Source organism: Phyllobates terribilis, unplaced genomic scaffold, assembly GCF_046119375.1.
Source record: "Phyllobates terribilis strain yellow unplaced genomic scaffold, ASM4611937v1 Scaffold_1__5_contigs__length_1240528914, whole genome shotgun sequence".
Taxonomy (NCBI): Eukaryota; Metazoa; Chordata; class Amphibia; order Anura; family Dendrobatidae; genus Phyllobates; species Phyllobates terribilis.
Window position 1 is genome coordinate 703,907,905 of NW_027362761.1, and position 26,543 is coordinate 703,934,447.

The 26,543-nt window shown below is 44.1% G+C and overlaps 1 protein-coding gene and 1 long non-coding RNA gene across 7 annotated transcripts; one reads left to right on the forward strand and one right to left on the reverse strand.

The window, feature by feature from the left end:
* Positions 1-9,400: 9,400 nt before the first annotated feature.
* CUNH19orf25 (chromosome unknown C19orf25 homolog) lies at positions 9,401-19,415 on the reverse strand. 6 transcript variants are annotated; one of them, XM_073685918.1, is made up of 4 exons: positions 19,224-19,415; positions 12,799-12,865; positions 10,284-10,435; positions 9,401-10,204 (listed from the first exon to the last, which is right to left on the reverse strand). In XM_073685918.1, exons 3-4 carry the CDS (start codon positions 10,411-10,413, stop codon positions 10,014-10,016), a joined length of 321 nt encoding a protein of 106 aa, XP_073542019.1. In that variant the 5' UTR covers positions 10,414-10,435; positions 12,799-12,865; positions 19,224-19,415; the 3' UTR covers positions 9,401-10,013. The 6 variants fall into 6 exon arrangements, with proteins under 6 accessions (XP_073542019.1, XP_073542008.1, XP_073541994.1 ...); XM_073685907.1 differs by lacking the exons at positions 12,799-12,865; positions 19,224-19,415 and adding exons at positions 12,175-12,285; positions 17,233-17,486; XM_073685893.1 differs by lacking the exon at positions 19,224-19,415 and adding an exon at positions 17,233-17,485.
* Positions 19,416-19,536: 121 nt separating this feature from the next.
* LOC141170236 (uncharacterized) lies at positions 19,537-26,247 on the forward strand. The gene is made up of 3 exons (XR_012252312.1): positions 19,537-19,818; positions 25,100-25,633; positions 26,153-26,247. It is a non-coding gene; the product is annotated as an uncharacterized lncRNA (long non-coding RNA).
* The last annotated feature ends 296 nt before the right edge of the window (positions 26,248-26,543 follow it).

Genomic DNA, 26,543 nt, shown 5'->3' on the forward strand with positions numbered 1-26,543 from the left:
CAGGGTTCGGAAGGGAAAGAGCGCCATTTGACTTTTGAATGTAAAATTTGCTTGAATAATTAGCGGACGCCATGTTGCATTTGGGGAGCCCCTGATGTGCCTAAACAGTGGAAACCCCCCACAAGTGACACCATTTTGGAAACTAGACCCCTTAGGGAACTTATCTAGATGTGTGGTGAGCACCCTGAACCCCCAGGTGCTTCACAGAAGTTTATAACCTTGAACCGTAAAAATAACATTTCCACATTTTTTCAACAAAAAAAGCATGTCACTCGAGCACCCGCCATACTCGGTGCATACCCAAGCACCCGATGCAAACTCAAGTAGCGAGTACTTGCGTTCACTAGTTGCCATATCGTTGTCATTTTTTTTTTCTTTACTTCTGAAAAAATCCCAACCCCAACCCCAAACCCTAGCATTACCCTAACCCTAAAGTTTATTTTTTACGCCATTCCTCGTGTGGTATAAGTGATTAGACTACGTTATTCTTTGGGTCGGTGCGATTACAGCGATGCCAGATTCATAATCGGGTTTTTATGATTGACAGCTGTCACACACTAAAAGACGCATTTTTTTGCAAAGACTACTTTTTGCATCGCCATATTTTGAGAGCTATAATTTTTCCATATTTCGGCCGACAGTCATGTGATGGCTTGTTTTTTGCAGGACAAGTTGACGTTTTTATCGGTATCATTTTCGGGCAAATGACATTTTTTGATCGCTTTCTATTCAGATTTTTGGGAGGCAGAATAAACAAAAGCCAACAATTCAGGAATTTTTTTTTTTTTTTTATGCCGTTCTTCGTGTGGTAAAATTGTTAAGGTAGCTTTATTCTTCGGGTCAGTACGTTTACAGCGGTACCGCATTTTTTTTTTTTTTTTTATATTTTGGCGCTTTTACACAAAAACTATTTTCTAGAAAAAAGAATTGTTTTTGCATCGCTTTATTCTGAGAGCTATAACTTTTTTATTTTTCTGTTGTTGGAGCTGTATTGCGGCTTGTTTTTTGCGGGACAAGATGATGTTTTCAGCGGTACCATTTTTATTTACATTCGTCTTTTTGATCGCGTTTTATTCCATTTTTTGTTTGGCGGTATGATAAAACATAGTTTTAACTAGTGGGGTTAACTAGTGGGACAGTTTTATAGGTCAGGTCGTTTTGGACGCGGCGATACCAAATGTGTGTACTTTTATTGTTTTTTTTTCATAAGATTATTTATTTATGGGTACAATATATATTTTTTTATTTTTTTTCATTTTTTTTTGCAACATTTTTACAATTTTTTTTTTTATTTTTTTTTTTTCACTTTCTGACATTTTTATTACTTGTTCACATTGTCCCACTATGGGACTTTCACTTTTTGCAGCCTGATCGCCTGCATGGCATAGAGAGCAGCAGCTCCCTATGCCATGCAGCCTGTCAGCGCTGCACAGGGAGAAGTTACTTTGGTCGTGCACTGCGCATGACCAAAGCAACTTCCTGCCTCCTGGTGACCCGGATGTTGTCATGATGATGTCGGGTCACCATGGCAACATCCGGGACCGGATTCAGACGCCGCTGGACGCCGGCAGAGAAGGCAAGTATCGCGCTTACCTCCTCTTGCCACCGATCGAAGCATTTCGGGGGTTAATGTGCCGGGAGCTGTGTGGGACCGCTCCCTGCACATAGCACAGGGTGTCAGCTGTGACAATCAGCTGACACCCAGCGGCGATCTCGCCCGCACCGCTTGTGTGCGGGCGAAATCGCCAGGGCGTATTAATACGTATAAGGCCCAGGGCACAGATACGTACTAATACGCCCTGGGTCAGAAAGGGGTTAAACATATTTCTGTGGGGGTTTGAAAAGGCCTGCAGGCAGTAACAGCTGCCTGAGGACCAGTGAGCCCGATACTTAACCCCAGGGTTCTGAGGCAAAGCTCTGGAGGTGTTCGCCTCTCTCCGCGAGACCAAGATGAAGATTATGAGGCCATCAAGCAGGCCCTGATAAAGAAGTACCAGCTGACAACTGAGTTGTACCGCAAAAACTTCTGGGCCCTCCAGCGTGGACCACACGACAGCTATGGTGATGTGATGGACGGATTCAGAACCAACTTTGAACAGTGGGTGTAAGGACTGCAGTCACCACCTTCGAGGACCTGAGGGTGAAAGACAAGCTCCTTCATCTTTGCCCAGTGAAGGTACGACAATTCATGCTGGACCGGGTGCCAAAGGAGGCTGCTAAAGCAGCATAGATCACTGACGCGTATGAGGCCAATCACATGTCGGAGGTGTGGAAGTCAGCTGTTGCCAGCTGGAAAGGGGGTAAGCCGACAACCACCCCCAGTGCCCCAGCCAGCCAGCACTCAGGGGGTCCTGCCCCATCTTCCCACACCCGACCTGCATTTGACTACCGGCGTTGTTATACCTGTAACCGAACTAGTGACATCAGCCTCACCACCCTGCAGAGGCAGAAGAAGAACCCGCCATTCAAGGCCCAGGGGCCTAATGCAGCAGTTCTTTTTGTGGGTGGGGTGGTTGGGAAGGTCTGTGACAATTTGCAATCAGTTACTGTGGGTCGTAAAGTCACTACGGGGCTCAGGGACACTGGAGCCGCATGAACCCTCATCCGCTCTGAATTGATGTCCTCTGAATACCTTATTCCTGGGAAACCTCTGACTGGCCCCGGGATTGGGGATGTTCACTGACTTTTGCCTATGGCCCGGGTTTTCCTAGACTGGTGTGCGGGGAGGGGGTTGAAGGAGGTGGGGGTGTCTGAGAACCTCCCCCCAAGTGGGTCACATCTGGGACGGTTGGTTGCCCACTACATTCCGGACAACTCTCCCGGATCTGGTAATCCCTGTGACTCAAATGTTAATTATGTGAACGTTAATGTGATGACTGATGATAATATGTCTTGCGGTACCGGAGAGCTCAGCCAAATCACGCTGTAAAGGTGATGTTGCTGAGGATCCTCTAAAAGGAGCCAGTATAAGTACTAACGGCGATGGGAGCAGGCACGGAGATCATGAAGGAGGTTGTCCTGTGCAGCTGACCAGTATCACGACGGACTGTGATATGACCGGTGGTAGCTGCCCCATGCTTAGCACGACTCCTGAGGTATTGTCCTCCGGGGAGACGGCCTACACAGCCACTGTCACTCGTAGTATGAGTGCCCAGAACGCAAGCGATGTCATCACCCAGCGGGATAACAGAACCAACTGCAGACCCAGACGGATCCAGTGAGGTTGGGGCCTTAAGGTCACTTCTGGCTACCTCTAGCCAAAAGTTCCAGGTGGCACTGCGCTCAGCTGCCAATCTAGAGACGTTAAGGGACCTCACAGAGAAGCCCACCTCAGAGTCCAATAAGGAGAGCGTATTCTGGGACCAGGTGAGGTTGTACTGGGAGACAATTTCGAGTAACCCCCAACAGGAGTGGCTGAGGGAAAGACAACTGGTCGTGTTCTATCAGTTTAGGGAGGAGTTGTTGCGGGTTACCCATGAGATTCCGCTGGCCAGACACTTGGGGATCAGAAAAACCAAGGCCTGGCTGTCCCACCACTTCTACTGGCCCAAAATGGGGACAGATGTTGCCAACTACTGCTGCTCTTGTATCACGAGTCAAAGAGCGGGGAAGTTGGGGCGTGCACACAAGGCTCCCCTGATCCCTTTGCCGGTAATAAAGGAGCTGTTCCAGAGGATTGCTGTGGGCATCATTGGTCTGCTGGCCATTACCAGCAGCTCTGGAAAACAGTTCATCCTTAGTGGGGTAGACTATGCTACCCGTTATCCGGAAGCAGTAGATCTGTCCTCAATTAGGGCCGATAAGGTGGCAGATGCCCTTTTGGCCATTTTTTCGTGCGTAGGCTTTCCCAGGGAGATGCTTACGGACCAGGGGACTTCATGTCTCGATAAATGGAAGCCCTCTGTAAGAGAATATATCACGTTCGCATCACTCACAGAACAATGGTTTGTGTGAACGATTCAATGGTACCCTTAAGCAGATGCTTAAGATGCTGGTTGAGTCCCATGGGAGCGACTAGGAGAGGTACAGTGGTGGCCAAAAGTATTGGCACCCCTGCAATTCTGTCAGATAATACTCAGTTTCTTCCTGAAAATGATTGCAATCACAAATTCTTTGGTATTATTATCTTCATTTAATTTGTCTTCAATGAAAAAACGCAAAAAGAATTGTCCTAAAGCCAAATTGGATATAATTCCACACCAAGCCTAAAAAAGGGGGTGGACAAAAGTATTGGCACTGTTTGAAAAATCATGTGATGCTTCTCTAATTCATGTAATTAACAGCAGCTGTAACTTACCTGTGACACCTAACAGGTGTTGGCAATAACTAGATCACACTTGCAGCCAGTTAACATGGATTAAAGTTGACTCAACCTCTGTCCTGTGTCCTTGTGTGTACCACATTGAGCATGGAGAAAAGAAGGAAGACCAAAGAACTGTCTGAGGACTTGAGAAACCAAATTCTGAGGAAGCATGAGCAATCTCAAGGCTACAAGTCCATCTCCAAAGACCTGAATGTTCCTGTGTCTTCCGTGCGCAGTGTCATCAAGAAGTTTAAAGCCCATGGCACTGTGGCTAACCTCCCTAGATGTGGACAGAAAAGAAAAATTGACGAGAGATTTCAACGCAAGATTGTGCGGATGGTGGATAAAGAACCTCGACTAACATCCAAACAAGTTCAAGCTGCCCGGCAGTCCGAGGGTACAACAGTGTCAACCCGTACTATCCGTCGGCGTCTGAATGAAAAGGGACTGTATGGTAGGATACCCAGGAAGACCCCACTTCTTACCCCGAGACATAAAAAAGCCAGGCTGGAGTTTGCAACACTTACCTGAGAAAGCTTAAAACGTTTTGGAAGAATGTTCTCTGGTCAGATGAGACAAAAGTAGAGCTTTTTGGGAAAAAGCATCAACATAGAGTGTACAGGAAAAAAAAAAAGAGGCATTCAAAGAAAAGAACACGGTCCCTAAAGTCAAACATGGCAGAGGTTCCCTGATGTTTTGGGGTTGCTTTGCTGCCTTTGGCACTGGACTGCTTGACCGTGTGCATGGCATTATGAAGTCTGAAGACTACCAACAAATTTTGCAGCATAATGTAGGGCCCAGTGTGAGAAAGCACTGGAGACTTCTAAGGTGGCCAGCAATGAGTCCAGACCTGAATCCCATAGAACACCTGTGGAGAGATCTCAAAATGGCAGTTTGGAGAAGGCACCCTTCAAATATCAGGGACCTGGAGCAGTTTGCCAAAGAAGAATGGTCTACAATTCCAGCAGAGCATTGTAAGAAACTAACTGATGGTTACCGGAAGCGGTTGTTCGCAGTTATTTTGACTAAAGGTTGTGCAACCAAGTATTAGGCTGAGGGTGCCAATACTTTTGTCTGGCCCATTTTTGGAGTTTTGTGTGAAATGATCACTGATTTGATTTTTGCTTCATTCTCTTGTGTTTTTTCCTTGCAAGCAAATTAAATGAAGATAATAATACCAAAGAATTTGTGATTGCAATCATTTTCAGGAAGAAACTGAGTATTATCTGACAGAATTGCAGGGGTACCAATACTTTTGGCCACCACTGTACCTCCCACACCTGCTCTTTGCTTACAGAGAAGTACCACAGGCCTCAAAGGGATTCTCCCCCTTCAAGCTCCTGTACGGAAGACAAGTCCAGGGGTCCCTTGATCTCGTAAAGGAATCCTGGGAAGGCGAACTGAACACCCCCGAAGTGTCCGTCGTAGAGTATGTCATGCGGCTCCATGACAGAATACAGTCAATGACGTGGCTGGTGCATGACAATATGCTGCAGGACCAGGCCAGCCAGAAGGTACGACCGAAACACCCGGAAGCGGGTGTACGAAGTGGGTCAGAAGTTGTGGGTCCTAGTCTCAATGACCCTGTACAAGCTTCAGGCGGCCTGGGAAGGTCCATACCTCGTACATCAGTGCCTCAATGATGTAAACTATATGGTTACCATTGACCATGCCAGGAACAGAGAGAAGGTCTTCCATGTCAACATGATAAAGGCTCATCAGGACCGGGAAGCCTGTGCCTTTCTTGTGTGTAGCCTTCCCGACAAAGGCGAGATGGAAGTCCGGGTGGATTTACTGGCAGCAGCCTGGGACAGATGGTCTATTGAGGATGCTGAATTCAACCTGCAGCTATCCATGGACCAGAGGTACTAGCTGCAGGAGGTGTTCCAGCCTCACCTGACCATCTTCACAGGTGTACCAGGGAGGACACAGCAAGCCATAAACCAGGTGAACACGGGGAGTCACCCCCCCCAGCCCGGCAACCTACATATCGGGTCTCTCTAGAGGTGCAAAAAGATATAAGAAGGGCGATAGATAAGATGTTGTGCCTAGGGGTGATCCAAAGGGTGAAAAAGGAGCGGATAACCCGGTTCTGTATAGACTACAGGAGGTTGAATACCATCACAGCTCCCAATGCATACCCAATGCCACGCATCAGTGAGCTGCTGGATTGCTTGGCAAGTGCCTAGTACCTGACAATCATGGACCTGAGTCCAGGTTACTGGCAGATTCTTATGTCCAAGAAGGCACAGGAGAGGTCCTCCATTACCCCATTCGGACTGTATGCATCCTGCATCATGCCCTTTGGCAGGACCATTTCTCATGCCACTTTCCAGCAATTGGTCAACCAGCTGCTCGAAGGACTAAAAGGGTTTGCTGTTGCTTACCTGGACAACATTGCCATCTTCAGTCCCACCTGGGATGAACACCTGGGGCACCTGGAGAAGGTGCTCAGGTGGGTCCAGGACACTGGTTTGACTATAAAGCCAGGAAAATGGCAAATAGGCATGACAGAGGTGCAGTACCTCGGTCACCAAGTAGGTGGTGGAAGTCTGATGCTATCACCTCCTGGTGTACCCCCCAATTGTACAGGGAGAAGGTGGCACAGTGAGACTGAAGGCCCAGCACTACCAGCACCTGGGAAAACACGGCATGGAAGAACATGGCAGCAGGGATGCCGTATTCAAGATGAACCGTGGGAGGAAGACCTTAAGGTACCACTTGTGGACATGGATGGTATATTGTGGTGGTACAATGGAGGATGGATATCCTCCATTGGGTATGGCACACAAACATTGACAACTGCCTCCGGATACACTGCACAAGCACTATACCCTATTCTGCCACTACTACTTACAAGCCCCTCACAGCCACTGCAATCTCAGGGAACGCACCCTGGTCTAACCCAGTTAATGTTACCCATGGATGCATGCTGCTACCCACAGCCTTCTACAGATATACATGTGAGGCACCTATTGCCATCTATGACAGGACACTATATGCAACTACTGCCATGTGTGGACAGAAAAGATGCGCTGTCATTAGCTCCTGCAGACACAAATTTAATACAGCTACTGTCACCTTTGGTTCTACAACACATGTGGTTACTACCTTATTGGATATGTGTACAGGCATCTGGGACCGGTGGTGAACAACATATAGGGTCAAATACGTACAGGCTTAGTGGGACGGATGTGGATGATGATTTGCTGGATGTCCCAAACACTGTTACTAAATGTATTGTGTATTTAAGGGGTCGACTTCTGGAGCTGCGCAGGCTAATGTCTTCTTCTGCAGTGGGTAGACCACATGTTCCCTGTGAAGTTTGGAGACCTTTCAGAGGCTGCAGAGTGGGCAAAAAAATAAAGTCCAGAAGAAGACAGTATAAACCTGTGATCCCGTCCATTATCATGGGTAATGTATGCTCACTTGGATATAAGGCAGATGAACTGCTGGCACTGATTAGTACCTAGAGGGAGTTCAAAGAATGCAGGCTGATGCGTTTTACCGAAACTTGGTTACATGGGGAAGTCCCCTGATTAAAGTGTCTCGGGACCAGGGTGTGACAAAACAGCTTCTAATCTTAAATCAAGCAGATGTCTAGATTTGGTTAAGCCAAGAGAAATGCACTATTGTGTTTGTGTTGACTTTAGAACGCGTGTGTGTTTCTTTGGTGGGTCAAGAAGAGCAGACCAGTGTTTGTATAACCCTGAATGTAGTCTTCTCTTGGTTCTGAAACAATGATGTTTGTTATTAAGCTAATTGCATATTATACTAAAGCCAGATAGATGCTTATTTACAAGAGCCCCTTACTATACCAACTATGTAAATTGATTACAGGTTCAAACAATGAAACCAGAGCCCTGTGGAATAATACCCTCCCTAACCCTTGCCCTGTGGCTGTGTACTTGAAAGAACAATTGTGAACTATTTAAAGAACATATGCCTCTGTAGCAGGCAGATTTGAAACAGAGAATTGAATGAGAATTTACAAGGAGAATCAAAGATTAGACTCTCTTCAGACCATCAGCTTGGTAGCATGGCTTTATCCAAAGAGATACAGATTTGGACTCTACATGATTCCAACCTAAGAGTATATTGCCCTGACTGGAAAGATACGGATCTGCTCCACTGACCATCCGAGAGCCAAGGATATATTTGGGGAGACCAGGTTGGGACGATGAAGTCACCTGGCCCCATGTATATGTTGTTTGGGGTCGCCTGGAGCCCATGGAGACATCTGGAGAAGCCCAATTGGTACCAGCTGGTCATCTGGCCCCCATGGAAACTCTGAGAGGCCAGGGTGGGACCCTCAGGTCTCCTGGCTTTGTACCTCGATGGACTGTCAACTTCCTAATCTTGACGCCTGTGTCTTCTTCACACAGGGTTTCACATGGTCCAGGCGGATACAGACATAATGAGGAGCGGCAAGAAGGGTGGTGGGGTTATACTCTACATACACAATATATGGTGTAATTAGGGGCATGTGACTGTCAAGGAGCGTCATTGCTGCCCAAATATTGAGCTGCTAGATGTTGGCCCTTCCTGAACTGATAGGAGCAGTGCTGAACAGCCACAAAGTTCTTTCCATAAGGCAGGGTTTGCATTAGATTAAGGATCTAGTCAGAGAGCTTCAACTCAGTCTAGCTCCAACAGTGGGCCAGATTTTTTTTTGCCTTAAGACGCATTGTGTCTTACACTTAGCCAACCAAACATGATGGGAAAAGCAGAGGACAATTGTATACGAGTACATAGAGTTTATCTGTATAGTAAAGCACAGGTGACTTTCCTATACTGTGGGTCACTGCAAATAATAAAGTATACTATTTTTTTCTGCAATGGTAGAAGGATGCCACAGCATCTATTCAAGAATGTGGCTACTGTTGGATATTTACTGAGTGCATACAAACAGCAGCAGCCAAAATGCTGTGTGAACGTAGCCCTAATACTATTAAAAAAAAAAAAAAAAGTCCTAAAAAAAAATAAAGGTCTCCTGTACTTAACTATTAATCAACACTTTGCCTTCACTTGGTAACAGCACAGAAACTGAAATCTAGACTATATTACCAATAATTTATTTAGCTACAGAAAGTACTGTTATGGAGAGGGTCAATACCTTTTATTTAAAAAAAAAAAATTGAACAAACGTATGGTCAGCCACGGACTGCGGACTTCATAGTATTAAGAATTTTATGTTTAAAAAATCGGCTGTTATACTCAAGGCCATTTACAAACTTTAAAATATCGGGTATCTGGGTATGTTGCAAATCAACATATATTGGCACTATCCTAGCTGTGTTGTTCTCAATAACATTTGTCAGGCACCACTCAGATACCCAATTGTACCAAGTTTCTTTCAGAGAATGAGGGGAAAGAATAAGGAAAGATATTCCACTGGATTCAATTACCATCGAAGCTGAAGAAATAGCAAGTTCCCCAGCTGCTTTATCACGGTGTTCAACATAGCCATAGTAGCCATTCTTTTCCAGAATATCTACAATGTTCATGACCAGGTCTGTATCTTCTACGCTGTACCACATGGAGAACTGATAGGAGCACATACTTAATGAAGTGACACCATTTCCATGTGCTATTTATTTCTTGAAGATATTCCATACAAATCATCAGCATACTTCAGATAAATAGTCCCATCAACGAAACATACATATCCAATACCATGCAATGGTTCTATCAGAAGAGAAGCGTGACATCACATGGCCGCCTCTCTCAACTCCTCTATAACTTTTCCCAGCTTCATTCCAGAAGATCTCAAGGACTCATATTTTTCCTTCAGTTCAACCCGGGCTTCTTTCAACTGGTTGTTCAACTGCACATAAGAGCGGCTCTGCATGTACGGCCTGTCACCATCGCTGGAGGGCTCCTGAGGGGGTATCAGCGAATCTGACAATAGTTCAGAAATGACAGTGAGTGAAACTAAGGACAAATGTTAAGGAATGTCAGTACTATGGATAAGGCATACCATCACTAAGGTCACAGACAAACACGGGATCGGATGGTACTGCACCACAAACATCTTCTAGAATGTCATCTACACTGGGAGGCTCAGGACGAGAGGGAAGAACAATGCGCTTCTTTGCTCTTGAGGTCATCCTGATATTGGTTCAATCTTTTCTAAAACAAAGAAATTCACATGTGTTATTTTTTCATATGTGTAAGCTTTTTCTCAGGTTATACATCTGAAACACATAGATCTATACAATGCTTCTTCCATGGATTTCTGCAGCCAAGCTGAGAATTTGCAATTTTAACTATTTTTTTTTCACTGTATTACTATTATTCACTAATAAATAAAACATATGCGGTATTTAAAAAAAAAAAAAAAAGCTTGTGAAGCTGGATGTTCTACCTTTTCCAGCTCCAGAAAAAGATCAGAGAAATGACTAGTTTTAATCCAAGTCATGGATCTAAATTACCCCAACAAGTCTATGGGTCCATGATTAAATACAAAGCACACATTGCCATCTATGTGCTGGCCACTTAACATTGTAATGTGTAGGAAAAGCTTAGTAATTCAATTGTTATTTTCACATGGAAGGAAATCATGGATGGTAAAGACTGATACACTGACCACACAGTGATGAAAATCGGATCTAAAATAAAGATAAATATTGGACAATAGAAATCAGACTTCTTCATGAGGCTGAAATGTGGGTCAGGAGGTCACATTCTCTGTACGACCATGTTGACACGATGCAATGGCGCTGTATTTTTTTGCAGCGATTTTCTATGCATTTACTGTCATTTTGGAAAGTGCAGCAAAAAAAAAATGAAGTGGGATATACACGTGTAAACATTGTTTAATTGGTATAGGGGTGAGTACATGTACAAAGTTCACATTTTCCATTTCCCTAGGTTAGACAGTTGGCCCAGTCATGACAGGGCCATTTTCCATTTTTGCATTTTCGTTTTTTGCTCCCCTTCTTCCCAGAGTCATAACTTTTTTATTTTTTTGGTCAATATGGCCGTGTGAGGGCTTATTTTTCTGCGGGACAAGTTGTACTTTTGAACGACACCATTGGTTTTACCATATCGTGTACTGGAAATGGGAAAAAAAATCCAAATGTGGTGAAATGGCAAAAAAAGTGCAATTCTACAATTTTTTTTTATTTTTTTAACCACGTTCACTGAATGCTAAAACTGACCTGCCATTATGATTCTCCAGGTCATTACAAGATTACAAGTTTGTAGAAACCAAACATGTATAGGTTCTTTTTTTATTAAGTGGTGAAAAAAAAAATCCAAAGTTTGTTAAAAAAAAAAAAAAATGGCGCCATTTTCTGAGACTCATAGCTTCTCCATTTTTCGGAATCTGGGGCTGGGTGAGGGCTTATTGTTTGCATGCCAAGCTGACGTTTTTTATTGATACCATTTTGGGGTAGATCTGATGTTTTGATCTCCTGTTATTGCATTTTATTGCAATGTTGCAGCGACCAAAAAAAAGTAATTCTAGCGTTTTGATTTTTTTTGCGTTACGCCGTTTACTGATTGGATTAATTATTTTTTTATATTGATAAATCAGGCGATTCTGAATGTGGTGATACCAAATATGTGTAGATTTGTTTTTGTTTGTTTTTTTATTTTGAATGGGGGGCAAAAGAGGGGTGATTTAAACTTTTAGATTTTTTTTTCATATTTTTAAAAAATATATATATTTTTTTTACTGTTTGCATGCTTGAATATGGGAGACTAGAAGCTGCAATTGTCTGATCGCCTGTGTGTAGCTGAAATGCTCACTTGCTATGAGCGCCGACAACTGGGTGGGAAGCAGGGAATAACGCAAATAACTATCTCTGTGCATACTAATAACTCAGGATATATGAGGGGGACCTTAATAGATATGCAGTACTCACCCAGACCATGTGGGAGAAGCGCATAAGTTCAATGGCATAGAGATAGTGATTTGCGTTGTTCCCTTTTTTTACAGCATTGATTGATTATCCACACATCAATTGGGCAGCATCCTGGTAATAATGAGATGTATTTCAAATTTTTGTTCTCTATACCTTCTATATAATGTTATATGCCTGTCAATCACAGTTAATGAACTCAGCCAATTCTCTCATTTTGTATAGATGTACTATGACCTTAATACATAAAATTCAATTTTTGCTTAATTAATTGTGATACTGTATACATTGAGAATATGTAACATATTCATATTATAATTTGTTGTTCAATTTACAGTTCTGATGAAGGCCAAATAGTTAATAAATTATGCATATTGAAGGATCATGTAAATTAAATTTTGCAATCTTTTTCACCATACCCTGGAGTGTCGGATTCATTTTGAATTGTACATACGGAGTGGAATCCTATCTGGGCACCCACAACAAAGGAGTGCCACGTAGCCTTTTTTGACTATTGGATTCTGCAGTCTGGACAATGATAATTACCAGGTGATAAAACCTTCAGTCTAAGTAAACAGCACACAGCCTGTTAAGTGACAAATCCTTGAATTGTGTTTTAATCCCTACCTCATCCTGACCTCAGATTACATAGCAAAATCCTGCTGACAGATTCTTTTTAAAGGATTTATCCAACCTAGAGAAAATGTAAAAACAGCAGCAGATAAAATAAACTATAGTCTCCTTCCCACCCCCCAAGGTTTTGAGATGAAGCTTTGGCTGCCCCTCCCCCTTATTCATTCACAAGCCATCAATCCTGTGACACCTGTGGCCACACAGATCTGGGGAGAGAAAAGGTGATTATAGTTGGTCATTTTATCACATTTTCTGCAGGTGTTACATTCTTTTTAAAGGTTAAAAAACTCTTAATATGACACCAAGAAGTATGCTTCAGCACTAACACTCCACCCATTGCAAGCACTTAGGGCAGTGAAAGGGTTGGAGCATTGTAGCATTACCGGATTGTAAAATCCATGGATGGGTGGGGTCCATCAGGGAAGGAGCAGCTGTTGCATAGCAACTGCCTGTTTTGGTCAGCTATGACAGCCATATGCGCCACTACAGTCAAGGAATGTTGTTGTGCAACTACTACTTTAACCCCTTAAAGCGCACCTGTCAGCAGGATTGTGCTCAGTAAACCACATACACTGTCAGGTGGGCGACATTACAATGATTAATATGATACCTCGGTTGATGAATTCCATCCTGTGGTTCTTGTGTAATCTTCACTTTGAGTATGGAGATAATGATATCCTCGTACTTCGGGGTGGCCTGTGGGGGGCGCTCTGCCTGGTGCTCTGCTTACATATTCCTCTGTTTGCTCTTATGACAGCTCACTGTACCTTCACTGACCTGCCTCCTATTTTACATAATGCATCTAGTAGTTCGGGGTTAGGTAAAATAGGAGGCAGGTCAGTGAAGGTACAGTGAGCTGCCATAAGAGCATACAGATGAATATGTAAGCAGAGCACCAGATAGAGCGCCCCCCACAGGCTGCCCCGAAGTACGAGGATATCATTATCTCCATACTCAAAGTGAAGATTACACAAGAACCACAGGATGGATTTAATCAACCGAGGTTTAATCAGTGTAATGTCACCCTCCTGACAGTGTATGTAGTTTACTGAGCACAATCCTGCTGACAGGTGCGCTTTAACGACCGCCGATACGCATTAAACCAGTAGACGCTAAGGGGCCTTATTCAATCAAGAATAAGTGTATAGCGCTCCCCACGGTCTGAAAATTTCCAGGGTTTCAGCTATAGCTGAGACCCCGGAGAACACAATCAGGGCTGTTTTTTTTCGATCCCCTCTCACGTGATTGCCGTTATTCAACTAATAATGGCGATCGCGTAAAAAAAGTGAGATCTGGGGTAAAAATCATTTCTCTCTCCTCTGACATGATATAACATGTCAGAGGAGAGAAATTATGTCCTCAGGCCCCCCACGGTACAGGTGACGCCATCCTGCTCCTGAAGTAAAATGGCAAGCGCATGCGCAGTGCGCCCACCAAGATCTACCTGCCTTCAGCCGGCAGTCGCAGGGATTCTTCCTATTGGTTGCTCACTTTTGATCACTGTGATAGACCCCATCACAGTGATCAAAAGCACAATAATTAGTAAATAGGATAGCGCTTGGGCTGTGCCTTGCTGTGCACCCCCCGCCCCACTCATCTCCTTAGTCAGATAAACAGATAACTTAAATTTAATTTTATCAAATTCTGTGTAGTACCTTAGGGTTTAAAATGCTCACTGTACCCCTGGTTACAAGCATTGAGGGGTGTAGTTTCCAAAAAGGGGTCATTTGTGAAGGGTTTCTGCTGTTTATTCACCTTAGGAGCCCTGCAAATGTGACATGACATTTGTGTTCCAAAATTCAAATATTGCTCCTTCCGCTCTGAGCCCTGCCGTTTGTCCAAACAGAATTTTTTTACTACATGTGGGGTAACACTGCACTCTAAAGAAAGTGGGTAACAAACTCTGGGGTCCACTTTTTGGTGCTATCTTTTGCAAAAGTAAAAAAAAAAAATTGGGGCTAAAGCAACATTTTAGAGGTAAAATTTAAATTTTTTATTTTCATTCCACATTAATCCCTGTGTAGCACCTGAAGGGTTAATTTTTTTTCCTGACAACAATTTTGAAGTATTTAGTGGGTGCGGCTTTTGGTATCACTTTTATGGAGTTATATAGGCCCCTCAAGGTCCATTGGAATCTGAATTGGTCCCTAAAGATACAGGTTTTATAAATTTGATGAAAAAAATAGAAATTGCTGCTAAACTTTTAACCCCCTACCAAAATAAAATGATGTTTGAAAAATTATGCAGATGTAAAGTAGTCATATGGGAAATGCTATTAATAATTTTGTACAGCATGACTAACTGGTTTAACCCCTTAAAAGCCCAGGGCATACCCATACGTACCTGCGCCCTGGGCTTTAAGAGCCAGGTACATATTAGTACACCCTGTTGATTTCGCCCGCACTCAGGCTGTGCGGGCACGATCCCCACCAGGTGTCAGCTGATTGTCACAGCTGACACCCGATGCTATGTGCTGGGAGCGGTCCCGCACCGCTCCCGGCACATTAACCCCGGCAATGTTGCGATCAAAGTCGATCGCAGCATTGCGGAGGCAAGGGGAGGTGATCGCGATACTCACCTCTCCTGCCGGTGTCCAACGCGGCTTCTCGGATGTTGCCATGACGACCCGATGTCATCATGACAACATCTGGGTCACTAGACAACATCAAGATACTTTGGTCATGCGCAGTGCATGACCAAAGTATCTTCTGCATCTGCAGCGCTGACAGCCTGTATGGCACAGGGACGGTGCTCCATCCCTATGCTATACAGGCGATAAGAGTAAAAAAAGGGAAAGTCCCATAGTGGGACAAAGTATAAGAGTAAAAAAAAAGTGTTAAAAAAAATTTGAAAAAAAAAAAGAATCCACCAAAAATAAAATAATGTACTAATCAATAAATATTATGAAAAAAAATAATAAAAGTACACATATTGAAAAATTAAATAAAAAACAAAGCAAAAAACAATGCTTTATCATACCAAACAAAAAATGGAATAACACGCGATCAAAAAGACGAATATAAATAAAAAATTAAAACGTCATCTCGTCCCGCAAAAAACAAGCCACCATACAATTGCATCAGCCGAAAAATAAAAAAGTTACAGCTCTCAGAATAAAGCAATGCAAAAAAATATTTTTCTATAAAAATAGCTTTTATTGTGTAAAAGCACCAAACCATAGAAAAACTATATAAATGTGGTACCGCTGTAAATGTACTGACCCGAAGAATGAAGCTGCCTTATCAATTTTACCACACGCGGAACAGCATTAAAAAAAAAAAAAAAAAAAAAAAAAAACACACAATTCCTGAATTGTTGTTTTCTGTTTATTCTGCCTCCCAAAAATCAGAATAGAAAGCAATCAAAAAAATGTCACGTGCCTGAAAATGGTACCAATAAAAACGTCAACCTTTCACCCCTCACCTCCCCCCTTCCCCCCCACCTCTAAGCTTCGGGGCCCTTTCACCCCCCCTTCCCCCCCACCTCTAGGCTTCGGGGCCCTTTCACCCCTCACCCCCCCCCCACCTCTAGGCTTCGGGGCCCTTTCACCCCTCACCCCCCCCCCACCTCTAGGCTTCGGGGCCCTTTCACCCCTCACCCCCCCCTTCCCCCCCACCTCTAGGCTTCAGGGCCCTTTCACCCCTCACCCCCCCCTTCCCCCCCACCTCTAGGCTTCGGGGCCCTTTCACCCCTCACCCCCCCTTCCCCCCCACCTCTAGGCTTTGGGGACCTTTCACCCCTCACCTCTAAGCTTCGGGGCCCTTTCGCCCCACCCCTGCCCCCCCCCCCTCACGGCTTCGGGGCCCTTTCGCCCCACCCCTACCCCCACCTCTGGGCTGCGGGGCCCTTTCACCCCTCACCTCTGGGCTGCGGGGCCCTTTCACCCCTCACCTCTGGGCTGCGGGGCCCTTTCATCCCTCACCTCTGGGCTGCGGGGCCCTTTCATCCCTCACCTCTGGGCTGCGGGGCCCTTTCACCCCTCATCCCCCCTCCAGGCTTCACAGGGCCCTTTCGGGTGCGCCCCCATCATTAGGCTCCAGGTATGCCTGTAACCCTTGCACCCACCATAGTAACACCCTAGACTGTGCTGCCAGTAAACATCGGGGTTCTTTACTACAGCACCGCAAGGGACATAAAGCCTGACCCTAGCTAAAGCACCCTGCTAACAGCTAGCCTGACAGATATATGGACCCCAGACAGCACCTTGGAGATGAACTGTCCAATAACTCCACCCGAGAGATCTCCTGAAATCTTAGACATGTTGCACCAACATACATACTAGAAGTGTAAGTGACCTCCGCCCTCCCACGGCCACAGATGAGTACAGGTCCTATTGTAGCCATTACTTGTCACAGGTTACAAATGTGAACGGAAGCCTTTGGCTCAGGACAGCATGTTGGAAAGAACAGTAATCTGTACATTTCCCACCTCCTCCTACTGACATGCTCTTCGTACCGTCCCGTCCGTCACTCAGAAGCTCTACTCTCCATTCACAGCTTACTGGCACTAGAGCGCTCCCTGTTATACCGTTATGTAATTTCCGTCTAGCAGCCATTTTGGAGAAGATACGTGCAATAGCAGGGCGCTTACAAGCGGTTACTCTTGTTACTGGAGCGCACGGTATCGTAGACACTTTTCAGACAAAAGCTAACGCCTTTGTTTTCTCTAGCGCTCAGGTACTGCTAGAGACGTCAGCGGCGGCCTGTCGCTCTCAGCCACGCGCATGCGCGTTATGTTGTGCTTGAATGCACAAGGTTGACGTGTTTTAAGCAGGAGTGGTAGTGAGAGCACAGCGTTACTTCTTAACCCCCTGCACACAGGCTGACATTAGAGGGGGTTCTCCGGCCGCTTCCAGCGCTCATGTAGATGGGCTCGTAGCTGGATCACACTCGGGTCACACTCACACACAGTAATAAATCTGAAGATGACGTTTTCTGGGAAACCATTTTTTTCTGCGCGACTATAATGAAACGCTACATTTTTTGTGTGTTTTTGTTTATTTTACAAATTCCTAAATGGGTTGTAGGTCCAGTTTTATGGCTCTAGTCGTTAGGGACATGGCAATACTGCACGTGTACTTTTTTGTTTACTTTTGAGTTTGGATAAAACAATGTTTTAGTGACAAAATGTTTTTTTCATTATTTTTTCAATTTATAATTTTTACATTTTTTTCTTTACTTACTCCCTATATGGCACTTTAACTTCTACCTGCCTGCTCACTGATCGGATATCCTGCAATCAGGGGCGTACATAGGAATCATGGGGCCCCATAGCAGAAGTTCTAATTGGGCCCCCCCGAAAAATGTAAATAATTGTCGGGGTCACAGAAGAGCAGACCTTACAACTTTCCAGCCTTTACATAGTAATTTTCCTCCTGCTGAAGTCCTAGATTCCCTTTTCATTGCCCCCATAAAGTATGATGCCAATAAAAGTGCCCCGTAAACACAGTATGATACCCCCATGGTGAATTCCTCCACATGCACAGTATAATGACCGTACTTTACCTCGCCATGGTCCTCCACACAGTATAAGACACTCGCCATGGCCCTCCACACAGTATAATGCACTCGCCATGGCCCTCCACACAGTATAATGCACTCGCCATGGCCCTCCACACAGTATAATGCACTCTCCATGGCCCTCCACACAGTATAATGCACTCGCCATGGCCCTCCACACAGTATAATGCACTCGCCATGGCCCTCCACACAGTATAATGCACTCGCCATGGCCCTCCACACAGTATAATGCACTCGCCATGGCCCTCCACACAGTATAATGCACTCGCCATGGCCCTCCACACAGTATAATGCACTCGCCATGGCCCTCCACACAGTATAATGCACTCGCCATGGCCCTCCACACAGTATAATGCACTCGCCATGGCCCTCCACACAGTATAATGCACTCGCCATGGCCCTCCACACAGTATAATGCACTCGCCATGGTCCTCCACACAGTATAATGCACTCGCCATGGTCCTCCACACAGTATAATGCACTCGCCATGGTCCTCCACACAGTATAATGCACTCGCCATGGTCCTCCACACAGTATAATGCACTCGCCATCATGGTCCTCCACACAGTATAATGCACCCCCCATGGTCCTCCACACAGTATAATGCACCCCCCATGGTCCTCCACACAGTATAATGCACTCCCCATGGTCCTCCACACAGTTTAATTCACTCCCCATGGTCCTCCACGCAGTTTAATTCACTCCCCATGGTCCCCCACACATCATAATGCACTCCCCATGGTCCTCAACACAGTATAATGCACCCCATGGTCCTGTACACAGTATAATGCAGCCCCCCATAGGGTAAAATGAAGCTTCCCCCCACCATAGGGTAAAATGCAGCCTCCAGTCCTCCAGTTTTATCAGTACTCACTAATTTATAAATAAATACATACTTACCGCTCCTCGTTCCCCGCTGCTTCAGTTTCTGAAGTGCTGCAAGGTTGATAGAACAGGTACACAGCACAGGACTTATCTACACTATCTGACTTCCACACAAGCGCCCATCTATCTAGCTGATATCTCTCAGTACACAGGCGCACACCGAGCAGCTTCTGTCTCCATGCATAAAATTGCTCTACGGGAACATGGCCGCTTTTTATATAGAGATGACATGTGATTTCAGCAGCCAATTGCAGAAGCCCTTGTGTCTGGACAGAGTGGATGCTTCCTGTGCCCTGATTGGCTAGCCGCGCATTCCAGACTTAAAGTTACCGCCTACAGGAAGAGAAAAAAAGAATGACAAGCGTGCCACTGATCTGGCCTGTTCTGAGCTATCACCAGCTCCCCCCCCCCCCCACTCATCTACCACGTCGTCCCACTCATCATACACAAGCACTATGCAAGCAAAACTGTTAAAAATGCTGTAGTTGCCCCACAATTACATTCCCGAATTTATTTGACGAACCTTGCCGATTTTTCCCAAATTTAAGAAACTTTGCTCGCATTTCAGATCACGGATCCGAATGTGCCATATTCGTGTCGAATTTAAGTTGTAAGTTTGGATTTCGAACAAATTCGCTCATCAATACTCATGATCTCATGTTTACAGTGATTATATTTATATTGTAATTATGTTCAGTACAAAATATGTAATTTTTGGGGTTGTGGCACCATTTAAATTAATTAAATGCCTATTATTCTTATTCATTTTCATTTATTTTTTGAGAAGTGTCAATTTATTATTGCCCCAGGATATGGCGCCATATTACATTTTTCTTTGTTTTTTATTACATGGTCTTTTAAATGTTATTTTTTATTAACAATGGTAATATAATATAATCATTATTATTTTAATTAAGCAATCCTGTTATTCCAAATGGGTATCTGTCATGATCACTACTTTTTGGATAGTTTATATTTCCTTGCCGGGCTTGTGACTTTTTACCCTTTCAAAAATGGAACACTCAACGTGTGGGTTGTGCGCATGCCGACCATGTCGTCTCCTGACCCGTCTCTAGTGTAATTTCATGAATGCGAAGTGTGACATATGGGATGCCGAGAACGGTGTGAAATGCGCAGTTAGGTGGCTGACAGGTGCCAGTGATGTTATCTGGCGCTCATTGGTGAATGTATACAATAAAATATAGCAGAGGGCTTCTGTTGATTCTGATTTCAGATTTATTAGATGGTAGGCATAGTAAACATAGTATAATTTTCTGTATGGCTAGATTATTATATGGTGCTGCATAAAATATTATCATTATTAGCATGCATTGCTAATTGCTATATCATGATTGTCTTATTATTTTTTATGTAGTTTACAGTACTATACCGTCACTGGCTTACTGATATATTTAATTGTGGTTGATAGACATGATATGGCTCCATTGTGGGATTGACCTAAATGATCACACTGCCTTCGTGGGGTTTTTAATGGGTTGTTTTTAATATTTTTCTTTTGGCAATTTTTTGTTATTTATTGTATGTAATAAAGTTTGTATATTTTTCATTAAATACAGTATGGTTATTTACAGAATTATTATTATTTACTATTATAACGCCATTTAGTCCATGATGCTTTACATGTGAAAAGGGCTATACATAATAAAAAACAAGTACAATAATCATGAACAATACAAGTCACGACTGGTACAAGAGGAGAGAGGACCCCTCCCGTGAGAGCTCAGTCTGCAAGGGGTGGGTAAGGATACAGTAGGTGAGGGTAGAGCTGGTTGAGCAGGGGTATGGTGGAACAAGGGTTACTGCAGGTTGTAGGCTTGTTGGAAGAAGTAGTTTTCCACGGTGGGTGAGAGTCTGATATGTTCATATGTTCCAGAGTAGGGGGAATGCACGGGAGAAATCTTGTATGCGATTGTGGGAAGAGGAGATAAGAGGGGAGTAGAGACGGAGATCTTGTGAGGATTGGAGGTTGCGTGCAGCTAAGTACCATGAAACTAAGTCACAGATGTATGGAGGAGACAGGTTGTGGATGGCTTTGTATGCCATGGTTAGGGTTTTGAACTGGAGTCTCTGAGCACTGGGGAGCCAGTGAAGGGATCAGCAGAGAGGAGAGGCATGGGAATAGCGAGGGGACTTAGTACTTTTAGGGACCCCTTCCTTTATGCTATAGGTCTTCATTCAGACTAGCCAAGGACTAAGGTGGGTCTGTTCGCAAGGAACAGGCAGCCTGCTACATCGTAGGGATTCAGCTTAGTCTTACTGTAGGGATAGCTTTCCCCTTTCTTTCCTTACTACTTGTTGCAGATCATAACAATTAAGTGAGATGGGGGAAAGATGATGAATTCTTTTTTGTCCATGTTAAGTTTTAGAAATCGAGCAGAGATGAAGGATGAAATAACAGACAGACATTGTGGGATTCTGGTTAGTAAGGAAATGATACCGAGTCCAGAGAGGTAGATCTGTGTGTCATCTGCATAGAGATGATATTGAAAGCTGTGGGACTCTATGGGTTGTCCCAGGCTGAAGGTGTAGATGGAGAAGAGCAGGAGTCCTAAAACTGAACCATGGGGAACACCGACAGGGGGCAAGATGAGTAGGTGGTGTGTGAGTGGGAGATGCTGAATGTCCGGTTTGTTAGGTATAAGAACATCCAAGATAGGGCCTAGTCTGTGATGCCAAGAGATGAGAGAATCTGTAGTAAGAGGGAATGGTCCACCGTGTCGAAGGCAGATGATAGGTCCAGGAGAAGGAGAACAAATTGGTGTCGCTTGGCTTTGGCGGTTAGTAGGTTATTGGTGACCTTTGTTAGGACGGTTTCGGTTAAATGATGTGGTTGGAAGCCAGATTGTAACAGGTCAAAGAGGGAGCAGGAGGAGAGGTGGGGGGACAGTTCAAGATGAACATGCTGTTCCAGTAGTTTTGAGGCATAGGGGAGAAGTGATATGGGGCGATCACACTGTGTGAAGGGCTCTGGAAGCCACTATATTAGAGTGCGGGAGCTTTGGGTACATCATGCTGTGTGAAGACACTGTGGGGGCTATTATACTGTGTGAAGGGCTCTGGGGGCCGTCACACATGGTGTGAGTGGCTGTTGGGGTATCATACTGTGTAAGGGAACTGTGGGGGCCATCATTTTGATTGTGATTGAGCAGTGGCTCCATCGTACTGTATAAGGGGTTGTGGGGACCATCAGACATGGTTTGAAGGGGCTGTTGGGGTAGCATACTGTGTAAGGGGACTGTGGGGGTCATCATACATAGTGTGGGGGTACTATGTTGTCCATTATTCTGTGTGGGGCCCATCATATTGTGTAAGGAGCTGTGGGGGCAATCAAACATGGTGTGAGGGCTATTAAATTGTTTGGGGGCATGTGGGGCCATCATACATGTGTGAGGGCTGTGGTGTCTGTGAGAGGTAACTATGGGGTCCATTATACTATATGGCAGGTTATGGTATCATCATACTGTGGTGTGGAGGGATGGGTGTTGTTAGTGCATCAAACTGGTGGAACTTCATCATACTAGGGGTCACCATTCTAGGCGTTTTGGGGATAAAATTGGAACATATTATGTGGAATTATTCACTGTAAGGTATCATACTGTGTGTGGAGGCATTTTGGGTGACAATAGAGATATTGTATTCTGTGAGAACACTAAGGGCACTATTTCATGTTGCAAAACATTTCCCTGTATTTTAAAGTTAGGAGGTATGATCTTCTGTGACTGTGTACAGTGCTGGCCAAAAGTATTGGCACCCCTGCAATTCTGTCAGATAATACTCAGTTTCTTCCTGAAAATGATTGCAATCACAAATTCTTTGGTATTATTCTCTTCATTTAACTTGCTTGCAAGGAAAAAACACAAAAGAGAATGAAGCAAAAATCAAATCATTGATCATTTCACACAAAACTCAAAAAAAGGGCCAGACAAATGTATTGGCACCGTCAGCCTAATACTTGGTTGCACAACCTTTAGCCAAAATAACTGCGAACAACCGCTTCCGGTAACCATCAATGAGTTTCTTACAATGCTCTGCTGGAATTGTAGACCATTATTCTTTGGCAAACTGCTCCAGGTCCCTGATATTTGAAGGGTGCCTTCTCCAAACAGCCATTTTGAGATCTCTCCACAGGTGTTCTATGGGATTTAGGTCTGGACTCATTGCTGGCCACCTTAGAAGTCTCCAATGCTTTCTTTAAAACCATTTTATAGTGCTTTTGGAAGTGTGTTTTTGGTCATTGTCCTGCTGGAAGACCCATGACCTCTGAGGGAGACCCAGCTTTCTCACACTGGGCCCTACATTATGCTGCAAAATTTGTTGGTAGTCTTCAGACTTCATAATGCCATGCACACGGTCAAGCAGTCCAGTGCCAAAGGCAGCAAAGCAACCCCAAAACATCAGGGAACCTCCGCCATGTTTGTCTGTAGGGACCGTGTTCTTTTCTTTGAATGCCTCTTTTTTTTTCCTGTACACTCTATGTTGATGCTTTTTCCCAAAAACTTCTACTTTTGTCTCATCTGACCAGAGAACATTCTTCCAAAACGTTTTAGGCTTTCTCAGGTAAGTTTTGGCAAACTCCAGCCTGGCTTTTTTATGTCTCGGGGTAAGAAGTGGGGTCTTCCTGGGTATCCTACCATACAGTCCCTTTTCATTCAGAAGTCGACGGATAGTACGGGTTGACACTGTTGTATCCTCGGACTGCAGGGCAGCTTGAACTTGTTTGGATGTTAGTCGAGGTTCTTTATCCACCATCCGCACAATCTTGCGTTGAAATCTCTCGTCAATTTTTCTTTTCCGTCCACATCTAGGGAGGTTAGCCACAGTGCCATGGGCTTTAAACTTCTTGATGACACTGCGCACAGAAGACACAGGAACATTCAGGTCTTTGGAGATGGACTTGTAGCCTTGAGATTGCTCATGCTTCCTCACAATTTGGTTTCTCAAGTCCTCAGACAGTTCTTTGGTCTTCTTTCTTTTCTCCATGCTCAATGTGGTACACACAAGGACACAGGACAGAGGTTGAGTCAACTTTAATCCATGTTAACTGGCTGCAAGTGTGATTTAGTTATTGCCAACACCTGTTAGGTGCCACAGGTAGGTTACAGGTGCTGTTAATTACACGAATTAGAGAAGCATCACATGATTTTCCAAAGGGTGCCAATACTTTTGTCCACCCCCTTTTTTAGGTTTGGTGTGGAATTATATCCAATTTGGCTTTAGGACAATTCTTTTTGTGTTTTTTTCATTGAAGACAAATTAAATGAAGAGAATAATACCAAAGAATTTGTGATTGCAATCATTTTCCGGAAGAAACTGAGTATTATCTGACAGAATTGCAGGGGTGCCAATACTTTTGGCCAGCACTGTATATGTGCCCTAACCATGACCATGCCTACTCTGACAAACATTTTATTCTCTTGGGATGGGGGCCCAATAAGGACTCTTGCTATAGGACCCCAATATTTTTATGTATGCATCTGTCTAATTCTGCATGTTACACGTCCTTTTAACCCCTTACCAACATTGGCCATACATACGTACATACATCTCAAGCCTGAAGTTAATGCAAATTTCCATTGGCTGGATAGAAAGCTTTATTGTGAGGAAATAGAAAAAGTCACTCAGTGGATTTGAACTCATGACATCCTGCTTACCAAGACAGGTGCATTAACCCAGTAAGCCACCGGAACATCTTAGGTGAAAGCGTGAAGGTAAAATATATATATTATAGGAAATCAATTAGTTTCTTTTAATAGATTACCTAATCATTGAGAATTAATCTATGTGTATGTATGTATGCAAATGTGTATATGCACATGGATTATGTTAATAGTTAATGAATATATAACTAACAGCTTCTGTTTTTATTGTAGACATGAACAACTAAATGATTTCCTGGGAATGGCGTATGCATGTGCATGGCTGATAACAGAGAGATTCATGTCGAGTTGGCAAAGATGGCGCTGAAAGACAAACTCACCCCTCCCATCAGAATTCCTAAGGCGTTACTGAGACCAAGAGATATATGGATGAGGAAATTGCAGTGTGCCAAGTTATCAGAAAAAGCAATGAATTTTACTAATCCCACCTAGAAGTAGAATACTATATAACCCCATGTCTACATAATAAAGTATGCCATTTTGCGTGGTTCAGTCTCTGAGTGATGTTTTTCAACCAGATAAGCAAATTTGGTTGATTAACTTCTTTGCATGCACTCGGACATCTTTAATTTGGAGGAGAGCAGTTACCTAGAGTATCTTAAATTGGTGAAACCTCCACAAATGGTGCCGTGACTCGGATCACACTCGAGAGGACTCTAGGTCTTGAGGTGCCCATCACCGGACCACCTGTGGACGAGCCGGGACTGCTCAAAGCGAGAGCCTGATCAACTCTCATCACTGAATATGGTAAGTCTGCAGATTTAATGAATCCGTAGTGCTTATTCGTATTTTGAGCCCGATCTTTGTACGCAGGGGCGTACAAGTATACACTTGAGAATTTAGAAAAAATTTCTTTGTTTATAACGCGGGCACATTGCTGATAAGTCGTGTATTAAGACGCCATTAGGGCGCGGGCATGCGGGGCTAACCAATCCTCTATTAAGTCGTGTATTAAGTCGTGGGACACTCGGTGAGTGAAGTTGCTGATAAGTCGTGTATTAAGACGCCATTAGGACGCAGGCACGTCGGGTCAACCAATCCTCTATTAAGACGTGGAATACGCGGGGGAGCCAACTGCATCGTTAAGCCGTATATTAAGACGTCACTAGGAATTGGGTGCGCGGGGTGTTCAGTGCTTCATTAAGTCGTAAAAGAATCAATTCAGTGCTTGGTAGGGAGTGTAGGGTCTGATCATAAGTCTAAGGAGACGGAACGCCTGGAGCCAAAATCATGAAAACAAAACTAAAGACATTGTTTGTGTCGCAGGGGTCGCTCAATCAGGAGCGACAGGACCCCAAAGATATAGTTGCTAGAAGAGAAGGAAGGAAATATGTAGAGAAAACCAAAAAAGTAAACCAGACAGGGTGGACGCGTGTTTGGTCTGTGGGAGCTTTCCACTACATACCTGTAAGTAACTTTCAACTTTGCTACATGTCTATTATGTTAGGATAGATATTTACTTCAGGTGCACATTGGTCTAATTACTTACCTTCAGGCATCTGCACTGATGACTTCTTTTGTATTTTGTATTTTGATTATGGCATTGGTTCTCTCTGCCCTGTTTCCCCTGAATATATATTGATAGGCATAGATTATGCATAGATGCTGCTACTGATTTATTATATATCTCTATACATACTATATATTTTACATACAA